At 38.3% G+C, this 20666-nt stretch overlaps 1 protein-coding gene across 5 annotated transcripts in view; it reads right to left on the minus strand.

Moving 5' to 3' along the window:
• khdrbs2 (KH domain containing, RNA binding, signal transduction associated 2) overlaps positions 1 to 20078 on the minus strand; it is a 64042-nt gene extending 43964 nt beyond the window's left edge. For all 5 annotated transcript variants that reach the window (XR_008908406.1, XR_008908404.1, XR_008908405.1 and 2 more), the window contains exons 1-2: positions 19827 to 20078; positions 8240 to 8367 (exon numbers count right to left, since the gene is read on the minus strand). Coding sequence is in view for 2 of the 5 variants with exons in the window: in XM_056761305.1 (XP_056617283.1) it covers positions 8240 to 8367; positions 19827 to 19917 (219 nt within the window). In the remaining 3 variants the exon portion in view is untranslated. The remainder of the gene's footprint in view (positions 1 to 8239; positions 8368 to 19826) is intronic.
• Positions 20079 to 20666: the final 588 nt, after the last annotated feature.

A 20666-nucleotide genomic window follows, 5' to 3' on the forward strand; every position in this document is an offset into this window, starting at 1 on the left:
GGTAGCTCCGGACTGGGTAGCTCCGGACTGGGTAGCTCCGGACTGGGTAGCTCCGGACTGGGTAGCTCCGGACTGGGTAGCTCCGGACTGGGTAGCTCCGGACTGGGTAGCTCCGGACTGGGTAGCTCCGGACTGGGTAGCTCCGGACTGGGTAGCTCCGGACTGGGTAGCTCCGGACTGGGTAGCTCCGGACTGGGTAGCTCCGGACTGGGTAGCTCCGGACTGGGTAGCTCCGGACTGGGTAGCTCCGGACTGGGTAGCTCCGGACTGGGTAGCTCCGGACTGGGTAGCTCCGGACTGGGTAGCTCCGGACTGGGTAGCTCCGGACTGGGTAGCTCCGGACTCGGGATCGGTTGCTGTACCAGACTGGACGCTCCTCCACCCTGGCTCCTCCTCCGGAAAATCGGACCCTTGGCTGGGCCCGAGGAGGACAGAGGGTTTTCTGGGACAGAGGAGTCTACTGGCAGCGTCCCCGAGTCTCTCCTCCCCCGTTCATCTTGGGCCCCACCAGAGGAATCGGCGACCATGGAGCTCAAGCCAGCGGGTACGGAGTCCCCCAGGGCTGCGGTGGCCAGGACGAGATCCTTCGAAGCGCTCGACCGCGAGGTGGAAGTCCCAAGTGGAACCTCGCCTCCGGGATCACTCCGGTTGCTCACGAACCTGACCATGTCCGCAAACCCCAGGGGAGCCAGCAGCCTCTTCTCTGACGGCGTGAGGGGCCGAGTGAGGCAGCAGTTGAAAATTGTTTTCAACTCTTCCTCTCCAAACTCGGTCATCACCGCCGCCGTCGAGAATAGCTTGGCGAACTCCCGGTCACCGACACTCCCCTGGCGGAGTCCAAGCATTAAGTGGGCCTGAAGAGACCGTGGAACTGACCCCTTACCGTCCATGCTGCCTGCTGGGTTCGGGTTTCGCTCGTGCATTCTGTTATGGATCTTCTCTATAGGCATGGCAGAGAACCCAAGTGCAGGCACAAGACAAGGCGGATGTGTATGGGGTTAACAGGGTTTATTTGACAATAACAGGACTATAAAACACAAAACAAGCAAAACAAAACCCACGATGGGGGAAAACAATACAGGGATATATATATATAACTTTAACAACAACGAACAAGGACACTAACTAACTAAACTGATAAAACAAACACTTGATACAAAACACTAACACTGACTAAACTACACTTACTTTGACACGGAACAGGAACGGGAAACAGGAACAGCATATAGCATACGAAAGACATTCAAACAACGTGAAGTAAAGACAATCACATTCACATTCAATGCACGAGCGACGAGACAAAGAAACAAGAGGGCTCTTTATAGGGGAAGGTAATTAACACTAACTATGAAACAGGAGGGTAGGAAAACGATGACGCGACTCGGGGAGAGTATGGAAGGCCAAGAGTGTCAAAACCATCTCTCCCCACAAGAAACAGAGGATTCTGTATGATTCCACCTCTAAACCAAGAAATACCTGACAAGGAGAGGTGAAACCATGACAGTTATAGTAAAGATGGTTATTGGGTTTCTTTAGAGTAGGCCCTGTCCGTGGCTCGCATCCAGAGGGCCAAGAAGTCCTCCACTTCACGCCTTGAGATGAAGGCGGGGGCGTAGCCAACCCCCCTGGGGTTATATTGACAGGGACCTCCTGGTGGTGGTGGGTAGGATGGGGAGAATCACTGTTGTGTCGACTGCGGACGTAGAAAGGGGTAAGTGGCGATCTTTAATGTTCCATGTTGGAAGGTGATTGGTTAGGTGTTGATTGGTAGTGAGTGATGCAGGATTGAGTCTTCCTGGCAGAACTTGCGCTGAAGCTATATTTCCAAAATGCGTTTTCATGTGTAGGCTCAAAAAGGGCTCAGACAGGCTCTTGTAATACAGTATTTAATTCCTCTATAAGAACTGTAAATTTAAAATAATATATTATTTTCCCTATTTATCCTGAATTATATTTATTAATAAACATGTTTCTATAAAATTGATTAACTATCTGTGCCATTGATATGATTTGGCATGCTGCCACCTGAATCCAGGTGCTGATGATGCAGGTTTTTGCACCCCAGCATCTATTACTGGACATGTGTTTGTCAATTTAATCTTTCATCCCCATGGAATAAGGTGAATGATAGACTAGCTTATCTCTGCACCATTCTCATTCATCAGTGTGCTCTGCACCAAAACAAGCATAACTTCAACTGTGTCTCTAATGAGTCTCTGCACAAACAGATGTACCCATAGGACATTTACTAAGTCTTAATTAGAATCCTCCGACATATCATATGCCAAAGCAGTTGGCTACCTTTAACCAGCATAAACACAATAAATTACACTGCAGCAAAGACCAAGGCGTCTTGTATTTCTATACACTTACGTTACAGTTAGCCCGTTTGAATACCTGAAATCAAAAGAACATCATCCTCGACGTAAAAAAGACCACAGGCACTCTTAAAAGTAATTCAGCATAAAAATCCTATGATGTGCAGAAACACCCTTTGATAGATTGTCCAAATCTTTCACTTAAATCTAACCACCGTGGTTTCCATGGCAACCACATCGTTGACTTTACTAGACGGCGATGCAAGTACCCCTATTCATCTCCCGTCCTCGCTGCCTTCTATCACAGGCATCTGAGGTCTGTATCAGCAGAGACTATATTTCACTGTAGACCACTGACTGTGCTCGTCCACACGGATTAGGGTAAATCATACACTATGCTATTTGTTTACATACAGATAACAGTCACTAAAGGAAAAACGAGAGCATTGTATAGGTATGTGATGTCACAATGATAAATATGCAGTTCTTTGTATAGTGATCTAAGAAAGAAAAATTGCAGGGGGAATACAAGCCTGAATAAAAATAACTGGTGATTCATACATTTGGTGGACACCACCCAAAACACATCAGCTGAAGGTTTTGCTCGTTTTTTTCAATGCAGGAGCAAACACTCCCAAACAAGATTAACTTAATGTGATGTGTTTGAGTTGGATAGATAATCACCACGCAGAAAACAAATGCTAAAAAAGATTACAAAAAGATTGCACAAACATATACAGTAACGTATGTAACCTTGACAAAACTGCATAAAGATATATAGACTTATTAGGAAGTGAAAATATCAATTAAAACCTGCTGTCAATGTAACTGAAAATAGGCTCTGATCGTAAATAAGCATTCTGTTTATCTTAGAAGGAACACACAACATCATATTACAGTACATTGAACAATAAATGTAATTTATTTTCAGTCAAAATAAAGATTTGGGCAGTTCTTGTAAAGTGTTTATGTGAAACCAGGGGCGATTCTAGGTTTTCAATATTAGGGTGGCTCAGCCTCCAATGAGAATAGAAGTTACTGTATATGTATCTATACATATGTATATACACACACACACACACACACACACACACACATATATATATATATATGTGTGTGTATTTATAGCCACTCTCTAAGCACCACATACTGTTTACATTACCAAAAATAAATAATTAAGAAAGAATATGCAGAATAAAAAAAGACAAGTTACTGTTATTAAAATGAATATCACATTAATAGTTCAACATTTATACCTCAACGTGACAACAACAGCCACATATCCATATAACAGATTAAAGTAGAAGGGATGATAACTTGATCTGATGTTCTCTGCCATTCATTCTGATCAGCACAAGCGCTGTCACTCCTGTGCCTGACTGCGTGTTCATCTATCACATCCACAATATGTTAAATAAATAATACAATTACTGAGACGCCTGAAAAAACGACAAAGAGTTTCTACGTACACTTTTGTTAACATCTTATTTTGGAACGCAGAATTAAATGATGTGACGTATTTCCTTTTTGTCTTGAGACATCCGTTTTATTAGCCTGCCGGTGGAAAACAGTGGAAGTGGTGTCACCGGAGCACGCTCAAAACACCATTAAAACAGCTCTAGTGAATATTTTTTCACACCCGCAAAGTATTACACAGTGGGAGGAAGAAGTGGCCTGAAATATTATATGAAGATACTGTATATTGAATAATTTCGTATTTTTCTCTCAGAGTTGGTGGGTCTTCGATGCGCAACTATTAATGCACAGAGACATTACGTTAAATTACCAGTAACTTACATGCACAGTGGGAAAGTCGGTCAAAATTTGTACATAGACAACAAATTTGTGTTTTTAAAAGTAGATATGAATCCCAGTCAACGTGGAGCAAACATTCCTGGATTCTTACGACTAATAACGGATGAATGGAGACAGCTGGTTGCTCTTGTATCCCAGATCTCCACCGAGCTCCAGCATCCATCACAACTTTGTAAAAACAACTTAAAAACAGACAGTTCTTGGTTACTATGTTTTCTGTCTATTGAATAAAAATGTTTTCATGTTGTTCATTCTCTCTCTTGTTTACTTCAGCTTTAATCCTCATAGTAAGCTATTCTATCAGAACTGTTTAGTATGTTGACAAACTGTTAAATGTGATTTGGATAAAAGCGTCTGCCAAATGAATGAAAATGTAATATCCTTTAACTGTTAACTTTGTCATCCAGCTGCGATCCGCTGGCAGGAAGGTTTGCTTTTGCCTGTTAAGTTTTAAACTGCTAAATACATTACATATAAAAATGCTAACAGCTATATTTTAACTGCTGCTAAAATTATTATACCACTATTTGCATTCTGTTTATTTGGTTGTCCTAAATATGTTTTTTTTATATATAATCTATGATATACAATTATGATATTTTTTCTAGATGTAGTGTCACTCTCACCATAAATGCCTGCCTTTAAACAATGTTTATTCGTTATTGTAGTCAAGAAGGTGAGTTTTCCAGGAGAAAGGGCATTCAGTAGACTAAAATAATGAATAATGGATGCAGGTCATATACAACACAATCTCACGTGTATTTGTCTCAAAATTTAATCTATTGATTCATGGACACAAAATTCCCCTTTTTTAAGTGTCACTCAGCACAACTCTCAATCGAAATTATTTAAATACAAAGTAAGTTTGATATACTGTATATAAATATATATCAACAAAATCTAATGGGAATTTGTACTTGTTATTATGATTTGCCTTTGCGCCTGTGATATTAGGGTTTTGGGGCGGGTTGAACAGACTGGGTTGTAATATAAACACCAATCATATAAACAATAAAATGAATAGTTCACCCCGAAATTACCTACATATTCGAATAAATAGCTCATCGGAACACAGGATCGACTCATTGAGTCTAAGCTGGAGCAGAGACCCCGAGAGACCTCCACATCTATGATTAACCAAAACTCTGCTCTGTAGACACCCAAAGATTAATTAACTATTGATAAATCACTGGGATTTGTAACAAAGAGCATAACATTAAATCTAGACTATCTATTATCTATTATGGTCAAAAGTTAATTTATGGACTGATTTTGAGATAAGAAGGTTTCTGTAATTATATTAAACAAGTGAAACAACCTGATTGAGTGCTGATTTACCTTTTCTAAAAACCAGAGAATTCCTTTAAGATTCAACCTTGCAGAGCCTGCTATATGTTTAAACAATAAGAAACTCTGTGTCATCTGCCATGACATTTAACCAAATACAACATGGATATGGTCTGCAAACACTAATGTTCATCTGAGCTGCTAAACTTAGATCTATTCCAGATAATTTCACCAGCTGAAAAGTAAACAGCAACATTTCAGTATATACACAAGCTATTGTATTAGCGACTTATAATTTATTATGCAGCACATAAATAGATATAGCACAAACTGCAAGCATGAACTGATTCATTTGAATAAAAAAAAAGAGAAAAGAAAACGGTTGTGTTTTGCAACCAAACCACACAAATTTTAGTATTCAAGAAAAACACATTCTTCAATTTCTGTACATACAGACTGTATTACTGAACAACATTTGTAAATAAAACTTCCCATAAAAAGGGGCGAAAGAGGGATTTAGGAAAACATAGACAACTTTAACAAGACATATATAATCAAAAACTAAAGCCATGGTCTTTGTAAAAAAAACTTTCAACATCACAAGTCTACTAAAACCATCAAACAGCCAGCATACATTTTAGCACGCTAGGGAATCATTTCCTGAAGCAAGCAACAGTGAAAAACTTGAGCATATGAGAAGCTCAAAAGCTTTATGGATTCGTCTGTGTTATGCTCATGGGCTTTTTCCACTCAACTTAAAACAGCACATGGTGGATTACAAGTGTGTCTCGTGTAGCATGATAATGGTTTGGAGTAAATAACCGGTTCCCAGAATAACCCTGTATTTGTTTTTCATCACACCATGCCAACATATGCATTCCTTTTTTCATTGGCAGAATGTGATATCCATCACAACTGATATTCTGTAGTGTGATATTGTAGGAATGAATCAGACCATGTAGTTCTGTCTGTATTGACTGTATTACTAACAGACAAGCCCCCAGATTACAGGTGTGTATTTAAAATGGATTTAGAGACGGTATGTTTATCTGTGAATCAAACTGATACAACACAAGCACAACTAAATAAATAAAGCCCAAGACTGCTTTCCCAGACATTCGATCAATCTACAAATAATAACAAACAAAACTGATAGTGCTGGTAAAAACATTCGATTATATTACCAAACAATGTATTATTTTATGTCTTTATTGCTCTACTCTTGTGATGAGAACCTACAATTTCCTAACAGTAGCACGAGAGACCAGCTGGTAAAGCCTAAAAAAAACAAGCAAAATAATATTTGAACAGGTAGAAACAGATGTGGCGTGTCTATTACTCACAGTAAGCCAGACCTTCTCAGCAGTGGTGAAGTCTAGTTTTTTGTAGTGAGTATGCTCTGATTCCTATTCTACATCATCCCAGATCGACATCCCATGAACACCACCACACTCACGAATGCATAGAGTATGCATCTATATGTAATCAAGAGCATTATGAAAGATTTATTGCAAGCAAGATTTCAATAGCCAATGACAGCTGGGGGACTTCCTGGTTATGTTTATCACTATCTTACTCAGCCAGAATACAATCCTTAAACCACAGGTTTTATCAGCTGGAAATGTTCAATGCAAATTTGTGATCCATGTGAAAACCCAGCTAAACAGTCAGATATTTGTGATATAAAATTTCTACATAAACCCAACCTGCTAAAATTAGTTTTACATATATTCCGGTGGTTTCCATTCAAATACCAAAATAAACCACACATTTTTCTATTACAAAATTAAAATATATATATTTGGCATTGATGGCTGTTCTATTGATTCACATCGGCATCTAATGTGATTTAATGTCATAAATTTACAGTGAATCATATCGAAATGGTTCAAATCAAACTCGTCACTAATAACCAGCTTTTGGCCATGCTTTCACACACTGGGTCACACTTATGAGTGCAAGTTGCATATATTGTTGACATTATTAACCATAATAAATAACAATGAACATTTGCGCAGTTTTGCGAAGCACCCGTTGCACTTACAGATTGCTGGCAGTGTCTCTGGCCTGACTTTCACAAGGCTGGCCAGGAGTTCTTATCTCTAATAATCTAAAACAATTATATTCATTGTAGTATAAATTCTCTCTCATTTATGGATTCATCATACAAACTAACTTTTGGGAAGTTGGCTAGTTAGATACAATTTAATATGCCAACAATCCAGTTATTTTAATTATTACAAAATATCCTCGTTTTATTAAAGAATACGCAGTGGTAATAACAGTATAATACACCTGCTAACAGTGTAAGCAATTGCGACCCCAGGATGCTGCTGTGTAGCATGAGCCTCGTCGGGCTAATAATTCTATAACACCTACTGCAGCTGCAGGCTGAAGTGCCAGTGGCTTCAGGAGCAGGCTTACGAAAACACTAAAATGGTGTAGTTTAAATGCTTGCCTTACATGATCTCTTTTTGTATATATGGTCCAAAAACTTGGTTACTTATCCTCGTGCTTTTTTAAGTGGGTATACGGAAATCCTTGATCTTTTCTAGTGGATATACGGTGTAGACCTGCGTATCATTTAGACTACACCACTGCTTCTCAGCTAGGACAGAAATAAACAGTGTAAATAGCAGCAGATCTGCAGTGCAGCACAAATCAGAGTCGAGAGTATTAAGTCATTACAACAAGTGCAACAATCCCATAAACATTGATGATTTTTTTAACCCCCTGTGATCTCCACATGACTGTAACATTGATTTGGTTGTCATGTCATCACTCCATCATGCAGAACAGTCAGGTAGAAGTGGTCTTACCTTAGGATACTGCTGTACTGGAATCAGCACTCTCTCTGACAGCTTGATGTTTTTGTTGCTGATGATATCCAAATACTTCTTCACTTCACCATCTTTTCTTAACTCATCTCCTTCAAATTTTTCAATTTCTGAATGAAAGAAAAACGGATTTGGGTCAACGTGATGATTTGCCGTGCTGGATTTATAGCTAAGGTACTGTATTTTAGTTATGTTTATACAGCCCAGGAAATCATTGCACAATAGCTAAACCAAGCATAAATAATGTGACACACTGTAGATCTTGGATTCAAAATCTTTTCTAGAATTCATGGAACATGTGGAAGTATGTTTTAGGATAAAAAAAAGTGATTCTAGGTCAACAAAATAATTTCAAAAGAAGATGCACTTTAACATATTATTGTGCTTTATGTCTCATTCAGACCTTTCGAGCTGCATGGTGGCATGTTATTAACAACAATCAAATAAACATTCGGTGGGGAACGTAAACTGTCAACTTAAGCCAGCTAAGCTCTTATTCACATGACAAATATAAATTGAAAAGCTCCTGCGCAAAACTGTAATATTTTGTGCTCGAGGAATTTTATGGTGCTTGCGAGAATTGAGCCAGAGACTTAGCAGCCACACAACATTAAAAAGCCTTGAAATGGAGCTGTCACCTGGGTTCCTCCAGGGATCTCCCTCTGTCACCGCTAAATTAATGCTCAGCAGAATTGAGAATTATGAACATGAGCAACTCTTGTAAAACACAGAGATGGAAGAGGAGAGAATAGGGGAAAGCAGAAAAGAAGACAGGGAGGAGATAAGAAAAAAACGGGAGAGGAGAACAGCAGAGAGGTGGAGAGTCAGCAGGTGAAAAGAGACCATTATTTCTCACCTCAGCTCCAGGGAGACTATCTCAGTTGCCTAAACCTGCAGAAAATCACGTTTTTTCACTCTCAATTCTATATGCAGCAGGAAGGAGGGAAGGAGCTTTCTGCCTGCCTGGAATTGAAGGCCTTTCTAAGTTTTGTGACCACAGATCCTAGAGCGTGGTTGCTTTGACAGAATACAACACTGGCTGCCTGTGCCAATTATACAGGTTTTGTCCACACTTGTATTCGAAAGGCAACACACTGTAGAATCCGGTTGGATCCTCTAAAATGATCACCTCTGTTTCTATAAACAATCAGCTTTATTTCCAAGCATTGCCAAGCAATGCGATAAATAGCTAGAAAACAACTGCAACCACTTTGGAATTGGCCGGTTATAATATAATCTGCTCTAATGCATTATTAAAACGAATCTCAATTTAAAGCGGCCATAACGGTTTCTGCCAATCTCATAAAAATCTTGAGTACCTATAGAGTAGTATTGCAGACTGTGTATCTACGAAGAGTATTTAGTTTGATCACATTTATAAAAGATAGATACAGCTGTTAGATTATTTCCGAAACCATACGGCGCATGCAGGGGGGAGGGGTAGGCTGAACTAAATCACGACAATTCCGGGAGAATTGTCTAATAAGGTGTAGTGGAGTAGGCGGGGCGAGACCGTGGTTTGAGACCGGTGAGTAATTGTGAATGAGCGCCAGCTGTGCGCACACCGGGCTGGAATCACGTAGGAGATTGGGAGCATATAAGAGAACGAGCGAGGGAGAGGACCGGACCCGAACATGTTTTATATTTGTATTTATGATTTGTTCGCCATCGGTCGGCCGTGTTATTATTTATGTTAAAACTTTATTTTAAATGTCTGCCGGTTCCCCACTCCTTCCTTCCATATCTTGAATCTTGTTACATTGGTGCCGATACCCGGGAGGAAGGAGAGACATGCTGTCGGAGAGTCCTCGGCGCCGAGTGGCCTCGCGGTGCCGGAGAAGCGGAGAGCTGTTATTATTTATAATAAAACTTTATTTTAAATGTCTGCCGGTTCCCGACTCCTTCCTTCCATATCTTGAATCTTGTTACATAAGGGATTAAGGAAAATTGTTACAAAACAGTTTATATGTTGGAAAAAACTTTCCGAAACCTGTACATTCACTGGGGGAGTGTATCGAGCACAGAAATACTAGGTTATACGCCCAACTCGTTTATTGACAAGTTGAACATGTTAAGCATGAGAAGACGCATTTAACGTTGTAAAGAAGTTAGAATGAATGAAACACCGTTGCACGGCCGCTTTAAGATAAGTTTCACCAGAACAAGTTACTCTTTCCTTCTTATCCTAATATTGATTTGAACACAAAGAGAGAATCTGAAAGCCCTGGTGTTGCAAGTTCAAGCCCTACTAGGGGTGGTCCATTCACTGAAGTGTTACAGAGGCCATGCATCATCATTGTGCCCTTAAACAAGATACTTTATCTTAGGTTGCTGCAGGTAGACGGTGCCTTTCTGCAGTATATGTGCCCCTTAGCTGCCAAACGAAGTGGTAAACACTGTTTTCTAGAACAAAAGAGAAGAAAGACATAAATGTTGACTCATTGTGACTATTGATTTTGAGATAACATTTTATTCTGCTGAGAAAGGTATATTCTCTCTCTCTCTCTCTGTCTCTCTCTTTATTACTTCTTTGCCTTATCAGCTGAAAGGCGCCAAAGGAGTCAAACTGAGCTGAAAATGAGAAACCCTATGCAAGTGAGAGTTAACAGGGATCATGAGGAATTATTTAAGGGGGAGTTTGCAGGGATGTGGCAACAGACATTGCAGGCATACAGTCTGATTTATGTTCCCCAGAAGAAAAGCTATTGCACAATATCCTTAATTAATGTTTATTTCTGTATAAGGAGACGTAAACATATGATCGTAGGTGGAGTTATCTCATCATAATCCACAGGGAACTGACTATTATACTGCGCTGCTTTATTTGCACAGAAGAATTGATCAGGAGCGATTCAAAGCTGTTTCTTTGAAATTTTGCATCTTACAAACTGCCAATAAACTTAAAACACACACAACTGTAAACAAACAACAAATATTCTGGATCTAGGTGTTTAGGGCATTCATTCATTTGATTTGTATGAATGCCCTTACACATTGAAAGTTATCTCTTGAGTACATGTTTGCCTCCTCTGTAAGAAAGCGAAAGACCCTTAATAGCCTTTTGGTTGTTACATATAAATCATTTGTGGTCTTAGATTCTTGGTCTTTTTGGTCTGACATCTTTTGTTATATTGCATCAGATATGTTACACCAGCTTGTTTACACTGTGCTGTACTATATGGCATAAACAATTGATGAACATTCAAAAGGAAAATATCTAAAAAATCTATTGATTGCACCAAGGCTGCACTCTTTGTATCCACATAATGACTTGTTTTTACATCACCGTATTAAATTTGTCAAATACAGTATGTTCATTCATCTGAAGGCTTTATAAGTTATAAATTATACTTTACACATGATCAGAGAAACTGTAAAAATTCCTTTGGGGCTAAACAATCTGGGTTCAATCCATTATCACAAATTAGTATTAAGATACAAAAGATAATGAAACATAATAATACAAAGGCTGGTATAGTTTTTAACAATATTATTTGGTTTATTAAAGTATACTTGATATGCTGTCGGGTGGAACATTTTAATTCCCTTTTTTATAAATCATTACTGTTGGTCACCTTCATGTTTTCATGTTTTTAAAATACTTAACCAATAAAAAGGTTTAAAAGAGGTTGTCAACCTCCGACAGCAACGGCATATACAGTAAAACGTATTACATTTTCCACCCCTTGTTCTAACATTTCTCACAATCCATCATGAAGACATAACCAAACTGTGAAGGCTCCAAGCAAATCTGTTAAGATAGCATCCAGCTGACTGTAAAATGAAAATTTGAACTTAGAATGACATTCAAATTGTGAGCTATATTAACAGGGCATATCAGGAAAATTCACCCAGTTCAGGATAATATGAGCATCTCCTATTCTTTTTCAAGCACAACCTTCAATCAGTTCAAGGTTACTTTTGTTACTTTTACTCTTTGTCATCTTTTTTTAGCTTTCTTTTTCTCTGGCTGTGAGTATTGCCACAGAATAACATTATCGGTGCACAGACACAAACCTAAATGTACAAAAGTGATTAACAACAGGTGATGACTCCGAGTATATGGAGGTGGCAGCCAGCAACAATGTGAGATCTGTGTATATTATTTGTATATGATTTGTATTTTATATAACTATGTGCATAGTCTGGGCTATGTTTTCTTAATATTTTTCTTAGCTTGCAGTGAATTGTGACCATAATACCCATCCTATTAAAAAACGTCAACTCTGCAGGAAGAGCTGCTATATTATAATCCACCAGAATAAATTAACAGAAAGTTGAAGCAATGCCTGCTGTCAGGGCCCTCTGTGGTTGTATTTTACTATTTTATAACATATATCCCATATGCTTGATCTGTAATAAAGCCCAACCTGAACACATTAAATCCAAAGACAACAAACAAAGATTTTAATATTAATCTTCATAAGGAGTAGGGGGCACTTCAGAATATCAGATTGGGAGATATTGGCTTGCATAAAGTATATCTGAGGGAAAGTCTCCATACTATACTTTTATGAATACAGTTATGATACAGGTAATTAAACACAAAGGACTATGGGTAATGTGAATATTCACTTCAACAACAGTGAGTCCTTTAACTTTGCAGCTATGAATAAATAGGATCTTGTGTCACCAGTTAGTTCTTTATTTCCTCTGCAAATGAAAATGGTTAAAAAAAAGCCAAAGCAACATCAAGCATTGCATGTTGCAAAGCGACATCCAAACTGACAGGCCAAACTGTTTCAGTGCCGGTGGGATATCTGAAATGTATCCACTGCGACGTACTTGAGAAGAGCCAAGAGTAAGACATTAAGCTCGAACAGGACACTCACTTTACAGATATGAACCTGGCTTAACTTTAAATTAAACAAACGGATACCTGCATGGAATATTAAACACCATATTTTGAAATATTGAATATATAATTTCCCAAAGCTATGCTTGCCTATTACAATATATGAGATGAGTTTGGGTTGGCAGACATTTAAGTTTGAGCTTATGAATATCTTTTACTCTTTCATGGGTCTATGCCAGTGTTACTTCAATCATATCTATCAGAAGTCTCCTTTTTCTTCATTATTTTTATCATATTATATTTCGCCACTGTTAAATAATCTTTGTGGTCCGTCCAACAGTGATGCTGGGCATTTTTTAGGCCACTAGTCGGACATTATTAACCACAAAACCAAAAATTAGTTTAAACTATTGTACTTTAAAAGAATAAATAAGCAAAAAATAAATAAAGTAAGATGAATTGTAAAAAGCCTCAAATATTTGCATATACCTAAAACAAGACACTAATGCTGTGGATTTCCATCACTGTTGCAACAAACCTTAATGCATTACTCACTCTCTAGCTGTTCAAAACCTGTATGGTCGAACACAGAGAAAGATATTTGGAAGAATGTTTCTAACCAAACAGTGCTTGACCCAATTGACCATAGTGGGAAAAATTACAATGGTAGTCAATAGTGCCCAAGAACTGTTGTCCCACAATCTTCCAAATATATTATTTTATGTTCAACCAGCAAATTTTCCTATTACTGTAGTCAATTGGGTCCAAAAACTGTTTGGTTACAAGCATTCGTCCAAATATCTTTCTCTGTGTTCATCAGAACAAAGAAATGTATACAAAATTGGAACAACTTAAGGATAAGTAAATGATGACAGGATTTTTGGGGGGATGAACTATCCCTTTAAAACTAAAACAATTAGCAGTCATAAATGGTTTTCTCCAGATGTTTCTTCAGGGGAAAGCAATGTCATTGAACACCAATGTTTAACCTCCACACAGTGGAGGACATTCTTTCTGCTCCTAATTAGAATAAAAATGAGACAGACTGCATCACTCCTCTCACCTGCTCTCTGAACTTCTAATAAGAGGAACAAAACTGGTTCTCAATATGGTTGGTCGACAGATGTCAGCACAGTGGGTTCCTGCACCTTTCCGAGGTTTATCAAAGTTAGAACGCTGAGCGACGCTAAATGAATTAAAAGTTAAGGGAATAGTTCACCCATACCAAAATTCTCTCACCATGTATTTCTCCCATGCATGCAACAAGGAGTTATATAGCATGTAGTCTTTTCATGTGATAAATTCATGAATCAATACATTTTGAGAAACATTGACTCATTCATTCAACATGTGTGCACACTGCTCAGATTATTAGAAGGGGTCTCCCCACATCTACACTGTCTGCCTGTAGCTGACTCTCTACTGATAGTCAAACAGAGACGGATATACAAAAATGCCTTAAATCATTCACACATGCTTTTAAGCAAATCTCTTTTTCCTTTCAAATTTAAATAGCTCTCCAAATCATAATAAAATCCCTAATTGAACTCTTGCCGGAGGGCTCATATTACGCACCAATAAGGAATTGAGACCAGCCTGTCATGCACTTAAAGGAGACACAATTTCTGCTCCAGCTCCACTGGGTCTCCTGGCACACGCGGCGTCACAGATGTGGATAAAACAGAGTAAAGGGACACAACGAAAGCTTTAAGATCATACACATTTGTTTAACCTGTCTAAAGCCTCCAGCACAGTTAAAAATGAACACATCACACGCTTCATTCTGTATGCGTTTTGTTCTCCTGCCAAAATGCACATTAACATCTGCCACATGTATAATATCGCGCAAACACATGCAAATTATTCCAGGAGTGAAAGAACAAGTCACTTTGAATATTTCCACCAACAGCCACCCCCTAAAGAGTGATATTTCATCAAGCCACCGAACACGTTTGCAGAAAGGTGCTCCTCACAAGCTCTTTCAACAAATCTATATGGGCTCCCATTTTTAGAAGGTGTTGCTGCAACAGCAAGAAGAAAAGCAACCTGCCATCCATACAGAGAAACAAAGCCACTTGGGAACTTCGAGCAGGAGTTTCAGCTACAAACTGCACTATGCGGTGCAATTTACTGTACATTCACAGCGAAAAACAGTGCTCTGTGACCAGGTGTGCTCAACATGAAACTAAACATCGTCTTGAGAAGAAATTTGGTTGAAAATATCTCAATATGAACGCCCGATAGAAGTGGCATTTCAAAAATGGCTTTGTTTCTAAACCGCACAATACTTCGAACACAGAATCCAACTGCACCAAGTGGATACGCAAATGCCCGTCAATCATTTTATCCACTGGGAAGCCTGCCCGTGTGTCCAGAGATTTGTTGTGGAGTTATAATTATAGTAATTCATAGCTTAACAAGGTCTTCCAATGACCTCCAATGACTACAACCATAAAAGAGACAAAGCCACACCCCTTATTACGCAGAAAAGGTTATTAGGCCATCTATCAATTTTGGCTGTGGAACAATATATCAACATATTTATCAAAATATTAAGGTAGCTACCATTAACCTATTAACCTTCACATGATTGCTCTGTGATAGAAAGCTTTGGCTCGATAAGTTTTCAAATGGGAAGCTGTTAGGACAAGCCGATCCTATCAACATTTTTAAATAGCTCGCACTCTACATACTAATGTCTTCAACCTGGAAGATAGCAGGAGTCGGTCTATCAACGTCTGTTACTATGCAATCTGCAGGTCAGATTTAAGCGGCAAGCGAACTGAATTGAGTTCAAAGGCTGCTTATGAAAATGGAAACATATCATTAAATAATGGCTCTATCATGAGACAGGGCTCCCTGGGCTAATGATTTTGGTCTGTCGGGTGAAGTCACTAGATCACACATTTGGGATTCAAACCTCTATGAGCGGAATCATAGGCAGCTGCTTACAGGCATTTCATGTAAAGTGTTCCCGATCAGTCACTTATAACACAACTCGTGTTCTGGAACATGCCATTGGTCCGCTGAAGGAATATGACCAGTTGGACACATATGTTAAACCTCAACCATAAATTCCATTATATATGCTGGAATTACTTTTGAGGACAAAATGTAAATAGTACATAAGGATGAACAATACCTTTGTTTGTTTAAAAAAACTCATTTCAGTCATTCTAACAAAAACATCTGACAGGCAAAAAATTCCCGAAATATTTGTATCATACTGTAGGAGCGTTCAGGGAGAAAACATTGAGCAAATCCTAAATTATCACCTTTAGGTCATTAATTCCTGTGGTAGGCAGATTGTTATCCATGTTGCTGTAAGCACATTTTTGATCTGCTTTACATTTAGTCCCTCTGAGGTAAAGAAGGCACTATTTTAGAAAACCTGCCCCTGAAGTGGACACAGTTACAGCCTGTCCTTTTCTAAATAAGTAGTTTGCATCGAGTCACCTCTATAAAAGCAATTCAGCAATGTGCTTCACAAGATCAAAATGACGGACGGAATTTGAGGAATCCTCTGTTCTCTCAAGAGGAACGGCTTATTCCAGTTTGGTGATTCTCCAGAGTGGACTGTTTCACCTGGAAATGGAAGCATCTGGGTGGAAAAGATGCATATTTTAAACAATTCTGGTTTTATCTTGCCATGTATAAATTGTGAAGCACGGGTGCTGATGTTTCATGGAGTTTCTTAAGGAAAACCGTTCATATATTCCCACAAATCACAGGCACAACTCCCCTACGTCTCCAGTATTGGAATGTTAGCATATACGTAACTTCATGCTTCAACTGCACCCCCAGTGGTCAAAGCTGGAAGCGTTTCAGAACATGTGCACTACACGGCAGTTTGAACATTCAGAAAGCTGGGACTCCTTTTCAGAGACCAAATTTAACCTTTTGACTTCCCCAGGTTCGACTAGGTTGCGCAGATGCACAGGCATATTAAACAATAAATAAAACAAAATATAAATAATATAATAATCCAACACAACATAAAGAATTTAGTTATTTAAAATCAGTTTAGCAGAATATGGAATTACACAGATACCTGTACAGTATGTAATCTTAAACACGTTTTACACTGGATTTTTACAAAGGGCAGACCTGTAGTCGAAAAAGATTATCATCCACAAGAATACACAGTTACAAGCATTACCCGAGATCTGCACAACAAGATACTTTCAAGTAAAAGCAACAGTGTATTTAAACATATTTAAAACATGAAATTCTCTGCTATAGAAACAGACGCTGACTGTATGTCACAAACCTTCTAGACATTTCTCTGTTGCAATAAAATGTGTTTTAATCAGGATCACCACTTTTTCACATTAATAACATAAATCTAAAATGATTCTATTAATCTTTGTGAGCTATTTCATACGCACTAGAAGTATGCAGCTTCGAAGAGGTCTAGACATTAGAGTTACAGAGCAGGCACGGGCCATTAGCTGAAGTGCTTAGTCGTCAGTTGTTTTCAGGCCGCCTGGTGTTTGTGATAAGTTACGATTTTATTGATCGTTGTTGTAATATTAATCACTACCCTCTTAAAGAGTGTGAAAAAATTGTTAATAATAAAATAACCAAGAGTCTGTAAGAGGCTCCTACCCTGAACTCTTTATTAAATGCTTAATGCATAATTTGAGTAAGCGGACTTGCTCACCGGCCCTAACAGTATAAGTCCAAGATGAATATTTGTCATTTCCAGAATCATAAATAAATAATAAATGTGTTATGGTAAATAAACACTGGCAGTGTACCAGTGGCACAGCATGAAATGTAACAATCCACAACGATTAAATAAAAGAATCTTTGCCACTATTAAAACAACTTTTTTAAGGTGTTACCACAGTGACACAATAAAGCTTTTATTTATTTCTTTATTTGTAATATACAATTTTTATATAACATTTAAGAATTACAACAGCTTATTTAATAAAAACAGCTGTAAATTAAATATTTACAATTTTTTGCAAATCTTACAGGAAAGAATAACTAATTAAATCGTAAAGATAGTTTCTGGTGATCCAAAGAAAAATAGGTTTACTTCACTAACAACTTACTGCTTAATCATGTTTAGGGAGGTCTTTTGAGCAGAAACTAAATATTTATATTGAATATGGTGCCATATATGGAAAGTTTCATAATCATGCATGATTTTGTTCATTTAGCATACAAATGACTTATTCTCCCATTTATGGGGAGGTGTGTTGTCTTGATCTGCCTTCAAGATCATGACTAATTCTTTTTGGGGCGCAAAAAGAGAAGATGGTTTTTATTGATACATTCAGACAAACCCTAAGATATTTGCTATTTAAAAAATCCATAGACTGTGTTACATACTGTATATAATTTACAGTAGGTTCCTGCGTCACAGAATTTGAACCATCAGTTCAATGCGTTTTAAAGTTTTTAATGTGGAAATGAACTTCTCACTTTTGTGCTGCTGCCGATTTTCAGAACACAAGATTCTAAGAAACGACCTGAAATACAAATAACACTGACTAACATGTTTCGAAGAAAATAAAATGAATGTTGAACATCATTTACTAGATAATAGTATCTTTGCATACAATTTTAGTTTCTGACTTTGGCCAGTTGTCATTTAATTACATGCATGCGTATTGAACAGCGCATACCCCACTGGGCTCCTCTGCACTTGAGATAATCTAAGGCAGTGTGAGTACTTTGTAATAGCCGTAATTGCCTCTTAATTACTCTGCTTACTATCTGATGAATTGTCAAGGCTGCTTTTATCTTATTCCAATATAATGACTTCATAAAACCATATGCAATGTTGCCATGTTTGGTGCTTATCCTTATGACCTCACATAGATGAACAACACAGTCCAACAGAAATATTGGAAGGAACTAACTGCGTTCATCATTTAATACACATACCACAAATATCTTGTGGTATGTGTATCTTAAGCAATTTACATTTACGCTCTAGACAGACAAGTGACTACCAGTACAGTGCATTTTACTTTTGTGTGTTATATGAATACATACACGTACGCATTTTACCTGTATATATACACATTTTTTAAGAAGTGTGCATAGTCCCTGGGAATCGAACCTTAAAGCTTTGCCTTGCGAATCCAATGCTCAACCAATGTGCTACAGGATCATTTAAGGATAAATTTGACATTTTTGCAAAAATTGCTTGCGGATTTAGTAAGATATGGGCAGGAGCCTACAGCTGTAATTTTCACTGAAGGATCGAGTTTGCTGTATTGCTAGAGGTCCAATGTGATTAACCAACCTAAGTGGTAGCCTACTGTAGTTTTTGGTGTGAAAATATCTAAAAATTGTTTTAAGATCATGGGAACCCATAAACTCAATAACTACTGCTGAAAAACAGCCATTTTTAAAATACTTTCTGTGTTTAAGTTTTTTTTTGGGGGGGGGACATTGCGTATTTCATGCATTGTTTGAGTGGACGATGTGTCCATTTAACTGTTTTTACACCGGCTATGCTTCTTGCACTGCATTTTACTTCAGTTGTCGTTTCAATTGATAAAAAAGAGACTTTATAGAGCAGGAGCCTTTTCTAAAAACAAATGACTCTTACCTTCACTTCAGAAATGTTCACCTGAGGACATTAGGACTGATAAACACCTGACACGCCAGATTCGTCAAGGGTTCAAGAACGGGCGTTGGTAAAGCGTGCATCAAAATTATTAAGACATATTTAATACACCATGACAGCAAGATCAAGAAACAGCAAGGACGCCACACCAGACAGATCCGAGCCAAAAAAACATAGTTTACCTTCAGCGAGAAGGCGCAAGGCATGCACGAACGACGGGTCCAAGCTTTCCTTCTCGGTTATGAGCTCTGGCAAGTACTTGTCCTGATCCATCACTATACCTCTCCCGAACACCGCGAGTGCAGGTGAGACGACCGAAGTGCTGAGTGATGGAATGAGTCTGTGGATGTTGCTTTTAAGTAGACTGCGTAATATCTGGGAGGACTCGGTTTTTCGCACGCGTGGAGCATACAATGTGGGAGATATCAATGCTGTGTACCCATATCCTCAAGCGCGATATAAACGCAAGTCTTTCATATAAAACCTCCCACCTCAGTCGGAGAATCTATGCTTTCACTCCGCCCATCTATATCTGGATTGGTGGATTGCATGCAAAAATCTGATATTGTCTATATGGCTTTGCGTCTGTGTGAATATTACGGGTTAAGCTGCTCGTGCCACTGCTGACATGTCACCCCTGTCCATGGTCCTGAACACTTTATCTTTTATGCAAACGGTTTTGTACACTAGTCAATTTAATACTTAAAAACGTTTATTTTATGCATTTATTTTGGACTGAATTGATTGTATGGCTTCAAGGAGTAAATGCATTTAAACTTGCAAATATTATTACGGTTTGCATACTAAATTCTGTGACTATTTACACATGAAACTTAATAGTCACTAGTGAAACTAGTGAAATTTTTACCACTAGTGAAACTAGTGGTAAAAATCATTTTGTTCATTAGAAATGTAAATTTATAAATAACTAGGACAAACATAAGTTACTCGTGCCGAACAGCAGAGTTGGATATTTGGTACCGTCCATGCATACTAATCAGTGGATTTGCCATTTGCCTCAG

Source organism: Triplophysa dalaica, chromosome 11 (genome assembly GCF_015846415.1).
Source record: "Triplophysa dalaica isolate WHDGS20190420 chromosome 11, ASM1584641v1, whole genome shotgun sequence".
NCBI lineage: Eukaryota > Metazoa > Chordata > Actinopteri > Cypriniformes > Nemacheilidae > Triplophysa > Triplophysa dalaica.